Source organism: Balaenoptera ricei, chromosome 7, assembly GCF_028023285.1.
Source record: "Balaenoptera ricei isolate mBalRic1 chromosome 7, mBalRic1.hap2, whole genome shotgun sequence".
Lineage (NCBI taxonomy): Eukaryota > Metazoa > Chordata > Mammalia > Artiodactyla > Balaenopteridae > Balaenoptera > Balaenoptera ricei.
In genome coordinates, this window is record NC_082645.1 from 8,475,962 (window position 1) to 8,494,454 (window position 18,493).

The window sequence follows — 18,493 nt, forward strand, 5'->3', positions numbered from 1 at the left end:
TATCCATAAGAGATTGTTTGAACTTGGTGCTAATTCTTTTTTTAAAGGATATTTCAATAAAATCATCTGGACCTGGATATTTCTTTTACAGGAGATTTTAAATTACAAATTAAATTTACTTAATGGCCATAGATATTTATATTATCTGTTTCATCTTGGTTGAGTGTTTGTAGTATGTGATTTTTGAGGAAATGATTCATTTCTTCTAAGTTGTGAGCATACAGTTAGTACTAGTATTTTCTTATTTTGCTTTTAATGGCTGCAGCATCTGTGGTGATATACCCTGTTTTATTATTGATATTGGTGATTTGTGTCTTCTTCCTTTTTATCTTTGTCCGTCTTGCTAAAGCTTTATAAATTTTATTGATTTTATTCAAAGAACCGGATTTTTGTTTTTTATTTTCTCTTTTGTATTCTTATTTTAAATCTCATTGATTTCTGCTCTGGTGTTTATTATTTCTTTTTTTTCCTGGTTGTTTAGGGTTATTTTACTGTTCTTTTCTGGTTTCTTGAGGTAAGAACTTAGTTTACTGATTTGAGATCTTTCCTCATTTGTAATGTAAGATTTTTGTGCTGTAAATTTCCCTTCCAGTGCTGCTTTAGATGTAGCCCATAATTTGGTATGTTGTATTTCCACTTTCATTCAGTTCTGTTTAAAATTTTTTTTTTCTTTGAGACTTTCTCTATGACCCATGCATTATTTAGAAGTTTAAAAAAATTTTCTAAGTGTTTGGACATTTTTCTGTCTGTACGTTATTAATTTCTATTTTTATTCCATTATTGTCAGAGAACATCTGTAAAATTTAATTTCTTTTACATTTTGTTGAGGTTTGTTTTATGACCCAGGATATGGTCTTAGTAAATATTCCATGTATGCATGGAAAGAATGTGTATTCTTCTGTTGTTGCATGCAGTATTCTATAAATGTTAATTAGATCCTGTTGGTTGGTGGTGGTGTTCAGTTCTTCTATACCTTTGCTGATTTTCTATCAGTTGCTGAGAATGGGGTATTAATGTCCCCAATTATAATTGGGATTTGTCCATTTCTCCTTTCAGTTGTATCAATTCTGTTTCATGTGAATAGAAGCTCTACTGTTTGGTTTCTATAGACAACTTATAGTTGGGTCATGCTTTTCCATTCACTTTGCCAATTTCTACCCTTTACTTGGTATATTTAGACTATTTACATGAAAGTAATTATAGGTATGTTAGGCTTAAATCTGCCATCCTATTTTGTATTTTCTCTGTTTCTTCTGTTTCCCATTCATCTGTTTCTCTTTTCTTACCTTCCTATGAGTTACTTGAGCACTTTTTTTGAATTTTATTTTTAATTATTTACAAGATTTTTGTGGTGCATCTCTTTGAATAGTTTATTTAGTGGTTTCTCTGGGCATTACAATACACATACATAACATATCACAGTCTACTGGTATCAACATTTTACCACTTTGAGTAAAGTGTAGAAATCTTATTTCCATTTATGTCCTTTTATTATCTTCACTTTTTTTTTTAAAATTATTTATTTATTTATTTATGGCTGTGTTTGGTCTTCGTTTCTGTGCGAGGGCTTTCTCTAGTTGTGGCAGGCGGGGGCCACTCTTCATCGCGGTGCGCGGGCCTCTCACTATCGCGGCCTCTCTTGTTGCGAAGCACAGGCTCCAGACGCGCAGGCTCAGCAATTGTGGGTCACGGGCCTAATCGCTCCGCGGCATGTGGGATCTTCCCAGACCAGGGCTCGAACCCGTGTCCCTTGCATTGGCAGGCAGATTCTCAACCACTGCGCCACCAGGGAAGCCCTATCTTCACTTTTTAAAATGAATTGTCTGAGGTATTTCCTCTGCATACACTGAGAACCACATCAGACAGCATCATAATTTTTGTTTCAACCATCAAATGTGATTTTTAAAAATCATGAGGAGAAGTATGGTCTAATATATAGCCCTGTATTTTACCCATTCTTCCTTCCTTTTTCTTGTTCTTCCTTTTGGAAGTGCCAAGCCTTCTCCTACTATCATTAACATTGTATTTGAAGAACTTCCTTTAGCCATTCTTTAAATGTAGGTTTACTAGCAATAACTTCTATTAGTTTTCCTTCATCTGAGAATCTCTATTTCCCATACATTGCTAAAGGATGCATTCATGGTTGACAATTCATTTACTTCAGCACACAAAAAATATTGTGCCACTTCTAGCTGATCTCCATGGTGTCAGATGAAAAATCTGCTGACATTCCAAATTGGTATAACTTTATAGGTAATGTGTCATTTCTCTCTGGCTGCTTTCAAATTTTTTCTTTTTCTTCAGACTTTAAATTTTCTTTATGTCTAGATTTTTCACATTTTTGCCTATGTGTCTTGGTATGGATTTCTTTGAATGTACCATGTTTGGGATTTGCTCAACTTCTTGGATCTGTAGGTTTATGCCTTTCCCCAAATTTGAGAAATTTTCAGCTACCATTATTTCTTTGATTATTTTTTCAGCTTCACACTTTTTCTGGGACTTCAATGATATAAGTATTATGTGTTTTTTTTTTCTTTTTTATTGACCCACCCGTCTCATAGACTCTGTTTATTTGTTGTTGTTTTTGTTGATTATTTTCTCTGTTTTTCAGATTGGGCAATTTCTATTGTTCTATCATTTAGTTCTATCTATCAGTCACTGAAAGAATCAGTGATTCTTTCCTTTGTCATATTTATTACACTATTGAGCCAATGTGGTGAGGTTTAAAAATATTTTTTTGTGTTTTGAAATTATACAATTTCCATTTGGTTCTTTTATATATCTTCTATTTTGTGACATTTAAAAAAAAGTTTTATATGTAATTACTCATTAAAGCATTTTTGTGATGGCTGCTTTAAAATCCTTATTGAATAATTCCAACATTTGTGTCATCTCAATGATTTTAGGTTTAGGCTTCTTACGTAAACTATTTAGATTTATTAGATAGATTCTGGCTCATTTTGTGGGCTATGGTTCCAATCACAATTTAATTTTCAGAGCCCTGACCATGCTATTCTAGTCTGCTTTGTTCCCTGTGTTATTGGTGTTCTTGCCCCCTGCTGGTGCTGCCTGCAGGGGCAGAGGACACTGCTCTACATTGCTCAGTGCTACTAAGTAGAAGGTGGGAAACCTCAAACCCACAGGGCAGAGACCACTTCCCTGGGCCTCACCAGTAGCCCAGTGCTGGGGATGTGGGGAGAGGGGCTCCCACTTGATCTCCACTAGTGTTACAGTAGGAGAGAAGTACACCTACCAAGCCATCTTCTGCCACTTGGTGAGGGGTTGGGAGATGGAAGGCCTGGGAACCCTAAAATTTGTGTGCAGCCTTTTTTCTTCACTGAGCTCTTTTATGGAATTGAAATTTTATTTCTCTCTGGAGCCATATTTTCACTGTGAGTTAGACAATAGAGCTGTCAAATTTCTAAAACCTGCTTCCCTAAAATCTCCACCCAGACTAACCATAGTTTACTCCAGGTAAGCTCATTCTTATTCACCTGAAGCTTTTTTTTTTTTTTTTTTTTGAATTTTCATTCTCTCATCTCAAGCAACTCTTGCTCATTGGTCAACCCCAAACCAGAGTAGATATTTCCTTGACAGTTTCTTCTAACCACTAAGAGATGAAATGATCAACGTAAGGGTAAAGAATTTATCAGATCCTCTGCTTTGTATAGAGTGAGTTAGACAAAGCTCACAGATTTGAAATTCCCAGTTTCTATAATACCTTGCCTCTATGCCAGGTGATAGCTCTGAATTAAAAAGCATTCTGGGCTTGAACTACTCCCATCACACTACCATGTCTGTTTTTCCTCTCATCATCCTTACTCAAATGCATTGCACCATGGTCCTACCATGTAATTTGAAAATATCTGTATCTTCCGTGCTGGCCTTCACCTCCACCTCCACCTCTGACCTCTAGGGTACCTGTGTCTCTGAAGCATAATTTATCTTTCTATTCTCATCACATGCTATGTTTCATCATGTTTGGTTGCTGTCTATGAGATTGCATTCACCATCCACCATCTTCCATTAAATGTGAGGCTTCCTCTGTATGTTACCCATCCTCACCATCATGACTATATGGACACTTGAGGTCCTAAGTTGCATTCCTGATGCTCTCCCAACACTTCAAAATGTTCAACTCTGTACACGTTCAGCACCCAAACCACTCATTCATCCATTCATCTAGCCCATCACCATCTTTCCAGCACACCATGTTGGTGCTGGAACGCAGCCTAAGAAACTTCCAGGCCATATGGAGGAGACTGAAACATATATACAGTTCAGGTGCTCAGGTCCACAGTGGATAAACACACAGTGATGTGGGGAAGCAGAGCGAAGTCCCACCCAGCCGAGGGGAGTCTGAGAATCTATCTTGGAGCAGGAAAAGATCTACTGTGCTTCCAAAGGATGAGTAAGAGTCAGTTATGCAGAAAGAAGGAAGGGAGGTTGGGTATTCAGAGGAGATATTCTGCCTGAACTCACAAGGGTGTAACCACAGTGGTCTGGCATGACCATTGGTCAGTGTCAGCGGGGAGGTGAGGTATGGAAGTGTGGCCATAGGAGAGCTGGCTGGAGGCCAGGCTGCATGAACCAGCAGGGGAGCTGTTTGTCCTGAGGGCAGTGAGCTGAAGGCTGAAGGCAAGGGAGTGACTGGAGCAGGTTGTGTGTTGGAGAACTCACTCAGGCTGCTGTGTGGGCCTAGACTCCAGGGGTACGTGGGGGTGGCGGGAACGCCCTGTGCTAGACTGAGCATAACCACGTGTCTTTAAGGAATACGAGGCAACTGTTAAAGAGAACAGTTAAATCTCTCTCTACTGAGAAAACTAGAGAGAAGTCCATGGAAAAATCCTTCACTGCAGAAAGCACATGTGCTCTAATCGATATGTACTATAATATGTAATTGTAACATGGTATCATTAGAGTAAAATTAAAAGAAAAAAAAAAAACAAGTCTATCTAGGAGGATATGAGTTTGTAAGTTTCTGAGAGGAAGGGGAGATGGAAGGAAGGCCACATCCCAGAATGCTAACAAAGCTTACCTCAGCGGGTTAGGACCTCAGGGGATTAATTATAAGATTATTAATCCTTGAAATGCTCTCCATATTGTTTGATAAATTATATTAAGCACGTTTTACCTTTGTAATTAAAAAGAAAACAAAGGCCTGGACGTGATTTCCAGATCTCGTCTTATAACCTAACAGGTTTTTCAGCTGTTCCAAACCCCGCTCATTGTTTATAAAACAGGAGCAATCATCCTCCTCCCAGAATTTTGAAATTGAAATATGTTAATTCATCAATTTCTCTGATGTACATCTATTAAGTGACCCCTGTGGCAGGTTCCGTGCTGGGGCTTCGACGGTGAGCAAGGCTGACTGCGGACTGCTCTCTTCCAGCTAAGGATGTGTGCACGGGGGGGTTTTTGCCCAGCCACACAAATGAGGGGCTGACAATGGCACTTCTTGCCTTGTGGCAAGAAGGAGGACCAAGGGGAAGATTTGGGGGTCGTGGGCCTTTGTGTCTTTCTCCTCGTGGGACCTCATGGGCAGCCCCCTGCCCATACAAAGGAGATTCGGGCACAGGCTGGGGGCCCCTGCTCTCTGCCCTCTGCAGCAGCTGCCGTCTGCCTGGGTTGTGTTTCAGATCCAAAGCCCAAGAAGAGAAACGGGATAAACTGCTTCATGGTCCTGCTGGTCATCTACCTGATTCTACTCACTGCAGGTGCTGGGCTACTGGTGGTGCAAGGTAAAGCATCTGGGTCCTGTCTGGTCCCTCCTGGGGTGACAATGTGGCCCGGCCTGACACAAGGCTCAGGTTCACAGGAGAGCCCTTGGGGCCACTGCTGCCTATCTGCTGGGAGAGAGTTCTCAGTCCCTGGGTGGTCTGAATGGTGGGGGGAGAAGAGGGGGAAGCAGGAAGGGGAGTGTGTGTTGCGTGCGTGTGTGTGTGTGTGTGTGTGTGTGTGTGTGTGTGTGTGTGAGAGAGAGAGAGAGCAAGAGGGAGGGAGGGAGGGAGAGAGAGAGGGACCACATGTGTGAGGCTGTGTGTGTCTGAAGCAGTGAAAGATGCAGTGATCTCACAAGGATGTGCCTTGTGCATCTCGCATCAGGGATTCCCTGCCTCTGAATGGGAGGTAGCTTTGTTGATCAGAGTGTTTCATTTTAACATGATTTGACTTTCAAAGTGCTCCCAATCCAAATGGTTAGGTCATGAAGCAATTCCATCAGCAGATAGTGAAGTCACTCAAGAATGCCGTGTGGCCAGTTGTCATAAGCACACGTCACACGCATATGAAAGTCACACATGATTAGGCCAGATCAGCATATTAGTGGCCACGCTTTCATGTCCAAGGAGCACAAAGCTCCTAACTGCATGCAGGTTGTTCGTGGACGCAGTGGTTACACAGGGTGGAGGTATGTTCTGTGGACGTGTAACGTCATATCTGAGTGTGGAGTGCACGTGTGCAAGATACAGACAAAGTTCTGTGTGCTCACTTGAGGTCCTCACAGTACACTAAACACGTGCTTACCTATTCAGGACGTAGAGTTATGCACATATGACACAGAATGTCAGGGTTATGCTCAAGTGCCTCGGGCTTTAATAAAGTCCCTAAAAGGATGCTGCAGGCGTGGCGGTGGGGTGTCCAGTTCTGAATCTGCAGAAGCGGCTCCGGGCCCTGGAGATGCCCTACAACAATCAAACGCTGGCCTCCGAGCATTTCCTGCAGGCCCAGCTCGCCCGCGTCTGCACCAGGCAGGAGCACCTACTACGACGGGTGGACAACTTTACTCGGATCCCAGGTTGGCCCCTCCCCCCTGGGCTGGGACTCCCCAGAGAGGATGGGAAAGGGGGAGCGGCTCGTGTGCAGACCAAGGGGCCTTTGGACCTGAATTCCTTTCTCTGGCCTCGTATGAGAGCGTGGAGGCCAAGACAGGGGGTGAAGGCCGTATGGGGAGGGCATGAAGTTACAGGCACCCTGGGTGGCTGCAGACAGCTCTCCGGGAGACAGTGGGGTCAGGGACCTAGGAACCAAGGACGCTGTCCAAACGAGTGTGATCTCCAAGAGCCAAGGTCTGCAGCAACCAGCCGAAGGCCAGTTCTGAGTCACAGAGCCCTCAGACTGACCCGGAGTGTGCAGGACAGAGCCCAGGGCGATTTCCCGGGCCACTCCCAAGCAGCAAACTCATACTGGTCTGTGGCTGGAGAGAGTAACAGTGGGCACCAAGCCAGTCTGGCCAGTGCCTGGACCTTCGAGGGGAGAGGACAGCGGGCCTGTCCTTATAGAGGAGAGAGCCCTGGCTCCTCCCACCGTGTGAGGACACAGCGAGAGGCTGCAGTCTGCAGCACAGAAGAAGCCCTTCCCCAGAACCCGACCGGGCCGGCCCCTGATCTTGGGCTTCCAGCCTCCAGAAGTGGGAGAAGTGAATTTCTGATGTCTAAGTTCCTCCCACCCCGGTCTGTGGTGTGTTGTTATAGCAACCAGAATGCACCAAGACAAGACAAGGAGCCCTGTCCCGGCCACCCGAGTCTTTGGGAGGCTCTGGTCCACAGAGCAGCCCTGGCAAGGGAGAGACCTGACGTAAGTGGCAGCGGTGATGGGTACCGTTTATCAGAGCGTGGGTGTGCTTTCCGTGCTGGTCTCCACGTGGCGGCCTCAGGACAGCCCTGGTTAACTGGTATAGGAGCCCCATTTCACTGATGAGACAGCCGATGATGCACACAATGAGAGGGTGTGCCCAGGGTCACCCAGCTAATGCGGCAGTGCTGCCGCTCGAACTCAGCCTCCCCTGGGAATCACCATCTGCACAGCTGTGTTTGCTTGTTGGGCCATGAGCTCCTTGTAGGAAGGAGCTCTGTCTTTCCTTGTCTTCCTTCCACACAGTTTGGCTGGTCCTCAGTGCTCAGTGACACTTGCTAAGTGAAGGATGGTGTGAGTGGCATTGTCACCCCACCTTGTTGGTTGGGGCATTGGTGTCTCTGCTCCTTCTCCTCAAGTCTTCCAAGTCCAAAGGGGCCCAAGGGTGTACCTCGCCTTCCCCGTCTGCCAGGGCCACCAGCGGAGAAGGGGGCCCCGGATGAGACGGAGCTGCAGAGACCTGCCTCTGTCTACCGGCCCCATAATCCTTTTCCTCCTCTTTGTCCAGGCTACATTCTGAATTCCTTCTCCTTTCCAGGCCCCCCAGGACCCCGAGGCCCGCCAGGAATCAAGGGAGAGGCAGGTGAGCAGGGGCTGGGTGTGTGCTCCAGCATGCACAGAAGGCTGTCTCGGAGCAGCTGCAGGAGACCGCAGGCACACGCCATCCCCGGAGTCTGAACACCCAGTGGGGTCTGTACGTGAGGGAGGTCACCTGAAGTGAGACCCTAGCTGGGCCGGGTTACTGGGAAGTGCCTGCATCCCGGGGAAGACACCTAGGCGTGGCTGGAGGGGTGTGGACACTCCAAGCCCCTCCTTGGTGCACAGAGTACAAGCCTGTGAGCATCTCTGGGGAGAGTCCAGCTCTTTGGTCCAGACTCCAGAGTCTGACACATCTGCCTTCACCATAGACTGGCTCTGTGACTTCGGGAGCATTCCCTTACCTTTTCTGAGTCTCAGTTTCTTTGTCTGTACAATGGGGATAAGAGTGCCTCAGAGGGTTACTAGGAGGTTAAAATAACGATTCAAAGCACATGATTGTCTCTCCCTTTTAGGTTGTGGCCTTAACCTGCCCAGCGGCCTTACAAATGGCCACGGCATAGCTGGGTCAGAGAACGCGAGGGCTTGGCTGCCCCCGGCGGGGGGGGGCGCTCCATCGCTGTTACGGTCCACTCTGCTCTTCACTTAGGCTCTCAAACCTCCAATGCCTGGAGGGGTTGAGGCTGCTGAGGGGTAAAGATGTAAAGACAAACGTTACTAGAGAAAAAAGCAGAATGAGAGGATTTGCAAGAAAGGGGGAAATAAACAAACCAAGATCCCCTCAGCCTCCAGGCCACTGAGACAGAATGAAAAACACCACCGATTACAGAAGGGAAACTTGATAAAGGGAAACTCTTTTTCGAGTAACTAATTTTTGGAAGGACTTTAAGAGAAGGGGGAATCCCAAACAGCCTAGTGTCCTAGGTCACCGGCAGGGTTTTTCCGGGGAGCTTTGCAGGGGGAGGATGAGTAGGAGGAGAGTTTAGGGACACACACAGGCACGCACACGTGTGCACACGTGTGCACACGTGTGCACGCACATTTATGCAACACAGTCACCCATGCACCAGCATACACGTGCACGGGCTCACATGTGCACATACACTCACATGCATACCTGCCCACACCCGCACTCACACGCACTCACCACCCAGCCACAGACCCACTCACACACGCTCACTCAACCTTCAGAGCCAAAGTGGGGCAGGGTCACTCAGAGGGTGTTGCGTCACCAGGCATCCCAGGGGCACAGCTGTGGTCCCTTTTGTCCAGGTGAGCAAAGGACAGGAATGGGAAAGCCAAGAGCAAAGTGAGAGGGGGAAGAATTTCCTGCCAGGTACAACTTGTGGCAAGCGGGGACGCAGGCAGTGCTGGGAGCTCAGAGGAGAAGAAGGTGAGGGGCCGAAATGGGGCCTGAGGTGGGCCTGGGGAAGGAGGGGAGACCACTGGCATGGAGGGCAAAGGGGATGATTCCAGAAGGAGGACTTTAAGCATCCAGAATCTTCCCTTGATGGCCAGCGCTCTCTCTAGAGTAGTGCGTCTCAAGGTCACGGTCAAGGTCAAGGTCATGGATAAGAAGCATTTGAGGTGCTTGTTTAAAAGGCAGGTCTGTGTTTTAGAGATCGTGGAGGATTCTGACCCTGGACATGCAGGGGACAGGCTCTGAGGAGCACGGCCCGAGCGCTCTGGCTGTGACTGAGCACCTCGCGCTCCTGGTCTCTGGGCCTCCCAAGGGACCACCCTCGGGGTGGCTCTGGGTGCAGCAGGGGAATGAGGCTGTGGCGCCGGTAGGCTTGGTTGCCATCCCTGCTCTGGGCCTGGTCACCTGTGTAACTAGACACGTTCCTTGGCCTGTTGAGGTTTAACTTCTTCCTTTCAGCAAAGAATGGCAATTCCATTAAAATAATAATAATTAAATTATACATGCTTTGCAGGACAGCTATCAGGGTTGGAGATCATGTGTTCAAACTCTGCTACATGGTAGGTAGTGTTAGTGATCCTGTAAAGTAGAAAGGGAAGGACTTCAGTTCCAAGATCACACAGATCTGGGTTCTAATACGGCTCTAGCTGTGTAACCTCTCCAAGCCTCATTTTTTCCCACCTACAAAAGGGGGATAATAATAGCAACCTTCAGTGAGGATTGATTACAACAGGAATATAAGACAGAAGATTGCGTTACTGTTCCTGGCGTGTAGGAAGTATTTACATTAGAAGAAACTGAGGGTGCTTGCCATCAGGAAGAGGGAGCCCTTACAGGGATGTGTCAGCCATCCTCAAATATTAGAAAGGTTCCTGTGGGAGAGAAAATAGACTTGCTCTCAGTGGTACCCCGCAGAAGAATGGAGGCCAACGGGCAAAGGTTTCTGGAGAACCAATTGTGCTGATGTAAGGGAGGACCAAAGAGTTAAGCCTTGGACTGCCGCACGATGAAACGGGCAGATGTGGGGGTGGGGAAGAGGGGCTGCAGAATTTTCCTCGGTGGGACTGAAGGGGGATCCTTGCACCAGGCAGGTGTTTGGACAGTTGACCTGTGAGGATGATTCCAGAGGTGGCCCTCCGCATTTCTCTATGGCCCAGACTTTCTCAAGGTGACCCTGCCAGCCCCAGAGAGGGGATGCCAGCCAGACTTTGGCCTGCGGAGTCTGAGCTACACTGCTTCCCACCCCACTCTCACCCACTGCCACGCCCAGACTCGGGCCTGGAAGCAATGTGGCTGGCGAGGGGAAATGATCAGTTTCACTTCTTCAGAAATCAGGACTCTGACCTACCCCTCCTCTTCCCAAATTTCTTTTCCCAAGATCACCAGATGTCTCTTACCCACTGCTTGCCCAATCCACTGCCAGCGGACGGGGCTAGCGGACCAAGTGGGACCCGCCCCAGCGGTATTGAGGTTTTCTGCTCTTTGTCCCAGCAGATGGGTAAAGCCACAGACGAGGTTCCAGGGGACACATCTATTTCCCTCACTCCACCTTTAGCTGTGATGATGGGCGGGTTCTGAAGTCAGATGCTGCTGTGATTCCTCAGGCGCCGCCAGACTCTGGTGCTTTCACCGGTACTACTCTGCTTCCCAAGGTTGTAACCTTTGATGGAGACACGGAAGTCATAGCAATACAGACTCAGGCCCAGACCTCATACAGGGAATCCCCCGGCGGTCCAGTGGTTAGGACTCCGTGCTCTCACTGCAGAGGGCCTGCGTTCAGTCCCTGGTCGGGGAACTAAGATCTCACAAGCCGCGTGAGGCAGCCAAAAAAAAAAAAAGAAAAAGAAAGAAAGAAACCTCATAAAGCCACACAATTGTCTTAGCATGATGGCCCTGGCTGGCCCAGAGCAATAGGGCACCAGCAAATTCCTCCAGGGAAATAATTCCTAGCCTCGTTTAAGAAGGGCCATTTGGCCCTTCCACTCACGTGGATGCTCTGAATGACCAAAAACTCGTTTGCTGTTTGCACCTGAGTCTGTCGTAAGGGACTTCAATTGTAAACATGTTCTTTATGGCTCTTTTGTCTTTCGTCAAGGAATAATTATTCTTCAAGTATCCAAACCGCCTCAAAGAAGCTAATTCCCAAGCCTTGCACCTAATGTCACTCAGACCTTAGACCCAGAGAGTTCTGTATGACAATTGCTTCTTTCCCTCCACTCCAGACCACTTTGTCTACTTTTCCTAAATCACTAGAGAGGAGGCTGGCCCCCTTCTGAGTCCTCTCCAGCTCTGAAATCATGAAAATAATGGAATGGAGCCCTTTAACCAAATTCCATCCCAACAAGCTGGTCCCAGCCCCTGAGGGAGTTGCTTGGGGTGGAACTCTGCTGATGGTGGGACCTGGCTGGCTTCCTAAGCCAGTGGGTCCCGATGCGCAGGCCCTGTGCGGGGCGGCTGGCAGGTTTGGGCAGAGGTTGCCGAGCCCTGCCTGGGGAGGACCCTCCCTCGATTGCTATGCGCTGAGCAGTGGCAGAAAGGAGAGGGAGACACGGAGGACCAGGAGAGGACAGACTGGGGCGAGCCCGGAATGCTGATGACAAGTGGGAACTCTGAAACCCTTGGCCACCAGGAAAGCCAGGCTCTGAACCGCCAGGGGGATAAGTGCTGCTGCAATGTTTTCCTCTCCATCAGTGCCTCGAAGCTTCTGTTCTCAGCACCTGGGATCTGCTTTCTGGAATATTCAGATTTCAGTTTGGGAAGTTTGAAAAAATAATTCCCCAAATTCACACACTGAAATAAACCAGGCAGTGCTGGATGAGCCTGGGCTGTGGTCCCTCCTCCAGGGACCAGGTCACTAACCGGGGCCCTGAGAGCCCAGCTTCTGGGACCTTCTGCTGCCCATCAGCCAGGCCAGGTCACCTCATCCATTTTTCATGAGTTTATGTCCGGTCTCTGGGCAAGGTGATGTGCTCCCTGAGGGCAGCCATTGTATCTTCCACTTCTGGGCACCAAGTAGGAGTTCAAGGAGTCTGAGTTTGGCATTTGGGTGGGACAGGATGTGTCAGAGATGGATGTGGCAGCCGGGTTTGCCCTCCTCCCATGTCTGACTACAATCCCTTGGTCTTTCAGGAAGAAAGGGGGACGTGGGCATGAAAGGAGACATGGGGGTCATGGGACCCCCTGGAGCCCGGGGGTCTAAAGGTGACTCAGGGATGCCCGGTTCCCCAGGTAGGAGTCTGCACAGTCAGGTCTGTTGTCTTATGGGTATTCCCCTGTTTGTCCGGCGGGCTGAGCTAGAGGGGAAAAAAAATCCCTAAAAGTCCTTCTGTATTTTAGGTGTGGCTGGAATTCCTGGACTCAAAGGAGATCAAGGTAAGAGTTGTGGGAATCGGCATCATTCCAGCTACCGCTGTCCCTGGGCAAAGTCAAGTTCAGGACCTGACTCTGCCATGTCTTATTTCATTGTAGTGTTAACCCAGAGCCTCTGGGGTTTTGTAAGACCTGGCCTGTCCTAAGAGGAACAGAGCAGCTTTGGAGGGCAGGCCTAACTGATATTCTGTTTTAGAGCTTCATTCCACCCTGCCACCCAGGGGTATGAAGCAGGTTGCTCACACCCAGAGTTCCTAGTAAGTTCGTAAACCTCAAACTCTGCAGCAGTGAATGGAAAAAATTAATAAATTGCTGAGACTGTAATTTTCCTCCCACTAACAGGGCTAGTTCAAGGCTTCTAGAGTTTAAGCTGCCCAGGGAACATATAAGGTGTTAAGAGAAGCATGTGCCACTGCAGAGAAGAGGTGTGTTGAAGGGTTAGTCAGCCAGGCCCTCTGCCAACCACTCCCAGCCTTTCTTTCATTCATGACTTCACTTTCAGGACAACCTGGAGCGAAGGGTCTTCCGGGCTTTCCAGGAGCTGTGGGATCCCCGGGTGCCAAGGGTGAGCCTGGCAGCGCTGGTCCCACTGGGCCAATAGGTGAGGTCCTGGGTCCTGTGGTGGGCGTGGGGAGTGATGTGTGAAGATCCACGCAGCCCAGACCTTACACCCTCCATGGCGTCTGCTGTCCAGGACCATCAGGGAGCCCCGGGAGTCCAGGAGCCGAAGGTGTGAAAGGAAGCAAGGGGGACACAGGTAACAGAGGGCGTGGGTAGGCGGGCAGGTGGAGTTGCTGGGGGTCCAGGAAGGACAGAGAGGAGGACTACCTCCCAGCAGGCCCACCAGAAGCAGGAAGAGGGTCTCCTGTGTTCTGGCCCCTGACGCACCCGGATTAAAAAGGGCACTTTCCTCTGCCAGAACCCTTTGAGTCCAAGGCCCTGGGGCTTTTTCTCCGCCCAGAGTCCCTGAGAGGCTTTGAATGCCATGACCAAACCTCCACTGTCCAAGAGGAGAGCAGGGGGCATCTCGGCCGCACTGTCTCCTGGCCTACATTCCAGCCGTGCTCGTAGCGCCCTCTCTCTCCCACTGACCTGTGGTGGGGGCCCAAGGGTCAGGGCTCTGGATTTGGACAACAGCTGTCGAGAAACCCTTCTTGCACATTCTCCCAGGGGGGCTCAGGCTGAGAGGAATGACCCACAGTTACCCAACTCACAGAGACTAGTTCATAAGCCATCGTGCCAACCTAGTCAAGGTTATAAACTGTTAACGCCAATTTAGTCTAGGTTATAAACCATCATACCAGTGTGGTCTACTTTATAAAGAACTGTGCTTTTTCTAGTCGCTAAGTAAGTCCAGGCACCTACGATGGTCTAGAAAGTCTGGTCCACTGTGTTAGGTGCTGGACCCCCATGATGCATAAGACCTGGTTCCTGCCTTCAGATGTGCAGGCTGGTGCAGGAGAGAGGTAGATGGCCTGTTGCCAGGTGGTGTCAGGCACACTGTGCTGTGGGTTTTGCACGGAGAAGTGCCACATGCCATTTAGAAAGCCAGGTGCAGGCCAGGAGGTATTGTGGCCAGTGCAGGGTTGTGAGAAAGGGCTGTGTATCTTCCAAGGATGTCTGTGGACAGTCACTGCCAGGGCAGAAGGTCACACTGGAGTTAGACACCCCGGATGCCTTCACCCCAGAACCTACATGTTAGAAACCTACACCAGGGGCAAGCCCTCTCAGTTTTCATTGAACAAGTGGTCAACGGATTGATTTTTTTAAACAAATGCGACTTGACCCAAATCCTTCAAGTTCACAGTGGCCCCTGGTGGGGTTAGCAAAAGGTAGGCAGTGCAGGAGTGATGGAAGAGCTGGAGCTGAGTCTTGGAGGATGAGTAGAGCTTAGCCATGTGGGGAGAGGAAGGCGAGTCCAGAGAGAGGGAACCGAGCAGGTGAAGTCTTGGAGGGTGAGGGAGGGCTCTGTAGGTGGGTGTCCCTGGAGTCCAGGTCTAGGATGTGGTAGAGGCTCAGGAGCTCTGGCCAGAGAGCTGGGCCATGCCACCTCCTGAGCCTTGGCCTCTGGGCCTTTGACCTTTGGAGTTTCCCTGACGGTTGTCAGGAGCCCTGGCACAAGCAACTCCTATAACCATGGCCTTCCAAACCATCCAGCCTCGGAGCTGATTTCCTTTTCACAGATGGTGGGTCAGTGCAGGCAGGGGCTCTGCTACCTGATGCCATATCAATGCCACCCGAAGGCCACCAGCAAGTCTCGCCTTCCAGAAGGTTCCATCTGGGTGTGGTGGTCAGGTGACCCCGATTAACTGGCTGCCTCTCTCTGATTTTATGCTTCCATCTTCCCTGACTCCAGATCTTAGGGTGCCTGGCTCTGAGGCCTGAGGCTGTCTTACCACTGAGTTTTCTGCTTGGCTTCATGGATATGTTGGCTCTTCTCCCTCAGTTATAAACTGGGAGCCCCGCCACCCGACCCCACCACTGCCAGACTAGTGATTCTTGACTAAGCAAGAGTATGGGTGACAAAACATGATTTTACCCACAAGGGGCGCTGCACCCACTCCCCAGGCCCCTAAGCCTGTGTCTCCCACTGAAGGTGGAGAATCTTGCCTGCGCTTTGCATCCTGGGAAGGTTTGCATAATAAGAGCGGCTCCTGACAACGAGCATTTTCATGACAGCCCAATGGAAAAAACACTCTCGTTAGTGCTGCTTCACAGTAGGAGATGCAGCCAGGGTTGGAACCCAGGCCTGGCTGACGCAAAGTTTGGGGCCTCATCCGTCATACTCTGTGATGCTGCCTTCCTCTGCGGGCAGCCTGAGCCCTCCCCCGCCCCCATCAGGGCACTCCGATGAGCGCACCTTCTCCCTGTACCCAAGTCCCGGAAGGATCAGGGCAGAAGCTGCAGCAGCTTCTTCCACTCTTAGAAGGAAACATGGAGCTCTCAGGCCCTGTTATGGCTCTTTGTTATTTACCTAAGATCCTACAGACACTTTTGGCCAGCTGTCTGGGAATCACTTTAACTCCATTATAGAGTCCCTGCGTATTTGGTGAGCACGTTTATGGGAACCTCCGTCAATCAGGCCTAGTGGTAAATACCAACCAGGCAAAGTCTAAGGGTTATTCCTTAATTCCGGCTGCCCAAGTAAACATGGTGAATTATAGTTTCAATTTGGGGCCTGTGATGATTACAACAAATTCCAAATTGCATACGTTTCCCGCTCAAACCCAAACGTTTGTCTTGATCAAGTAGCTGATGGTCTACATAGACATCTCAGGAGGGAATTCCCTTAGGACCAGAAACTGGCTAGTTGTAGCCAGGGCTGTATTTCATCCTGAAGTCAGAGGTTAATGAACTTTTGGAAAGGTCAGATTCTGAAGTGGGAGAAGGAAGAGTGGGTGGTGAGTGGGAGCCAGACCATCTCATCATGGTAGACAATGCATACTTGTCAATGTCAGGATGTTGGTATTCCCCAAACTAGAGGTACTGACGTGTTGGTTCACTTTTGATTATATCAAGCCAGTTTTTCAAACTGATGTGTTTCCCATTTTGTAAATAAAATCATTAATCTCACAGGAGAATATCTAGCAGTATGGGATGAAAACAGAGAAATTCTGGCGCCTTGGCTCAGCCTAGGTAACAGCTAGATCTCGTTATTGTGCATTAATTACCAAAAGTAAGAGGTCTGTTTAGTACTAATGAATCCTCCAAGCCAGGCACTGTGTTTGGGCCTTTCCTCCCGTGATCTTAGTTCATCTACACAGCTGAGTTTCATCATCCCTACCTTACAACTGAGGAAGCAAAGGCTCCCAGAAGGTAAAACCTTTCTGCAGGGTCTCACAGTTAATATACACTGAGTCCAGGAGTTAATCCCAAAGTCTGATTCCAAAATTGTGTAGAATAACATAGAGTATAGGACTCAGAGAAATCAGAATTGCCCGCACCTCTCACCCCACAGTAGATGGGTAAATCCTAGCTTAGTCACCAAATCTTCCTGCTGTTGTGAACGCTCACTAACCACACTCCAACCCATTCCGGTGGAGCATTTCCCCACGTTCACACCCCTTGAGAAAGATTAAAGATAAAGATGGCAAAGAGGAGACTCCTTCCATTCTGTTGGGAAGATAGACTGCATAGTCTATTTAAGTAGAACATTATCACCGAGAAGAACTTTCTGTAATGGTAGTTTCCTTCACCATTCATAAAACAGGGTTTTATCAAACCCCCAAAACTTAGTTTTTTCTAACCTTTGATCTTTCAAACGATTGCAAAATCATTTGACTTTGGGGAAAAAAATTGCAAAAACAAAAAAAAATCCACAACAAAATGAATTTTAGCTCTAAATCCTTTGGCCATTTTGAAAAGGAAAGTTTGTTTGGAAATAAGGAAGGGCTCACTTCAACTTGTGATCGTGGCATTCCTCTTTCTACCACCTCACCTCATGAAATGAAGTTAGACGCAGCCAAAACATTGAAGCCCCAAAATACCAATCTGATCAAAATTTCTGCATCTCAACAATCTTCATGTCTAAAATATAACAAGAATCTGAATTTTCTATGCCCTTTTATGTTTCTCTTGAGGCAAAGCCAAAGTGCAAATAACTTGAAATCTAGTTTCTCATCTGTATTTTAAGACGTGTTTTACTTTAAAGATAAGTAACAAAGAATAATCCATAATAGCAATTAAGCCCTATATCATGAATATAATTTCTCAGTTGATTTCATTCCCCATGTCTAAGTATTGACTCAGTCTAAGAATTTATTAAATTCTACCAACTCATATTACTAAATTGTCACTTAGAGTTTTCCTTGTTTTCCTCTAAGTTTCTTAGAGACATCTGAAGAAGTCTACATGCGTCCCAATTTTGGGTCCCCTACCTACCATCTTACTTCTTGTTATACAGCTCAATTTGTTAGGTGTTAAATTAACCCAAAATTTGCCAGGCTGCACTTAACCTGTAAGTTGGGATGGTATTTAAGGAAGTTTCCTAATGTGCTGGAAATTTCTACATTAAATCAGAGTCAGGAGGCCTGTGCATCAGCTTGGACTTGCCAACTAGCTAGGTGATGATGGGTTGGTACATGACCTCCAGAGCCTTGGTTTCCTCCTCTGTGGAGTGTGGGGAGAGTTCTAGAATAATGCTCAGGTCCCTGCCAATTTGCCAGCACTCTGGGTTTGAAACAGACAATTTTCCCTTCAAGCAGGGACATTCTAAGATTTTAGGCATAGCGGCAGCTGAACACAAAACAACAGGAAGGCATGTGCTTTCTAACTAAACTATTTTCTTGGGAGAAAATTGTTTCTATAAAGAAGCACCTTGCAAATAAATATTTTGAGCCTTTTCAGCGTGATGAGTCTGTGACCCCCAGGGAACCCCAGTTTGCTTGTGGTTAAGGGGACAAACCCAGCATTCATTCCCTTCCAGTGTAGGTTTACAACATGTACTTCTGAATTCTATTTTTCAGCCATTTCCCCTTCTCCCTGATCCAATCAGGGTGCCGCTTTGATTTATAGTGAAGTCATTACTGGTCCCTG

General features: G+C 47.8%; 1 protein-coding gene across 1 annotated transcript in view; it reads left to right on the forward strand.

Annotated features, from left to right (window-relative positions):
- Positions 1-18,493, forward strand: part of MARCO (macrophage receptor with collagenous structure) — a 124,389-nt gene that overhangs the window by 98,676 nt on the left and 7,220 nt on the right. Inside the window, exons 2-8 of the mRNA XM_059927085.1 lie at positions 5,640-5,741; positions 6,644-6,796; positions 8,171-8,215; positions 12,719-12,817; positions 12,926-12,961; positions 13,461-13,559; positions 13,653-13,715. Coding sequence (XP_059783068.1) covers positions 5,640-5,741; positions 6,644-6,796; positions 8,171-8,215; positions 12,719-12,817; positions 12,926-12,961; positions 13,461-13,559; positions 13,653-13,715 — 597 coding nt within the window. The remainder of the gene's footprint in view (positions 1-5,639; positions 5,742-6,643; positions 6,797-8,170; positions 8,216-12,718; positions 12,818-12,925; positions 12,962-13,460; positions 13,560-13,652; positions 13,716-18,493) is intronic.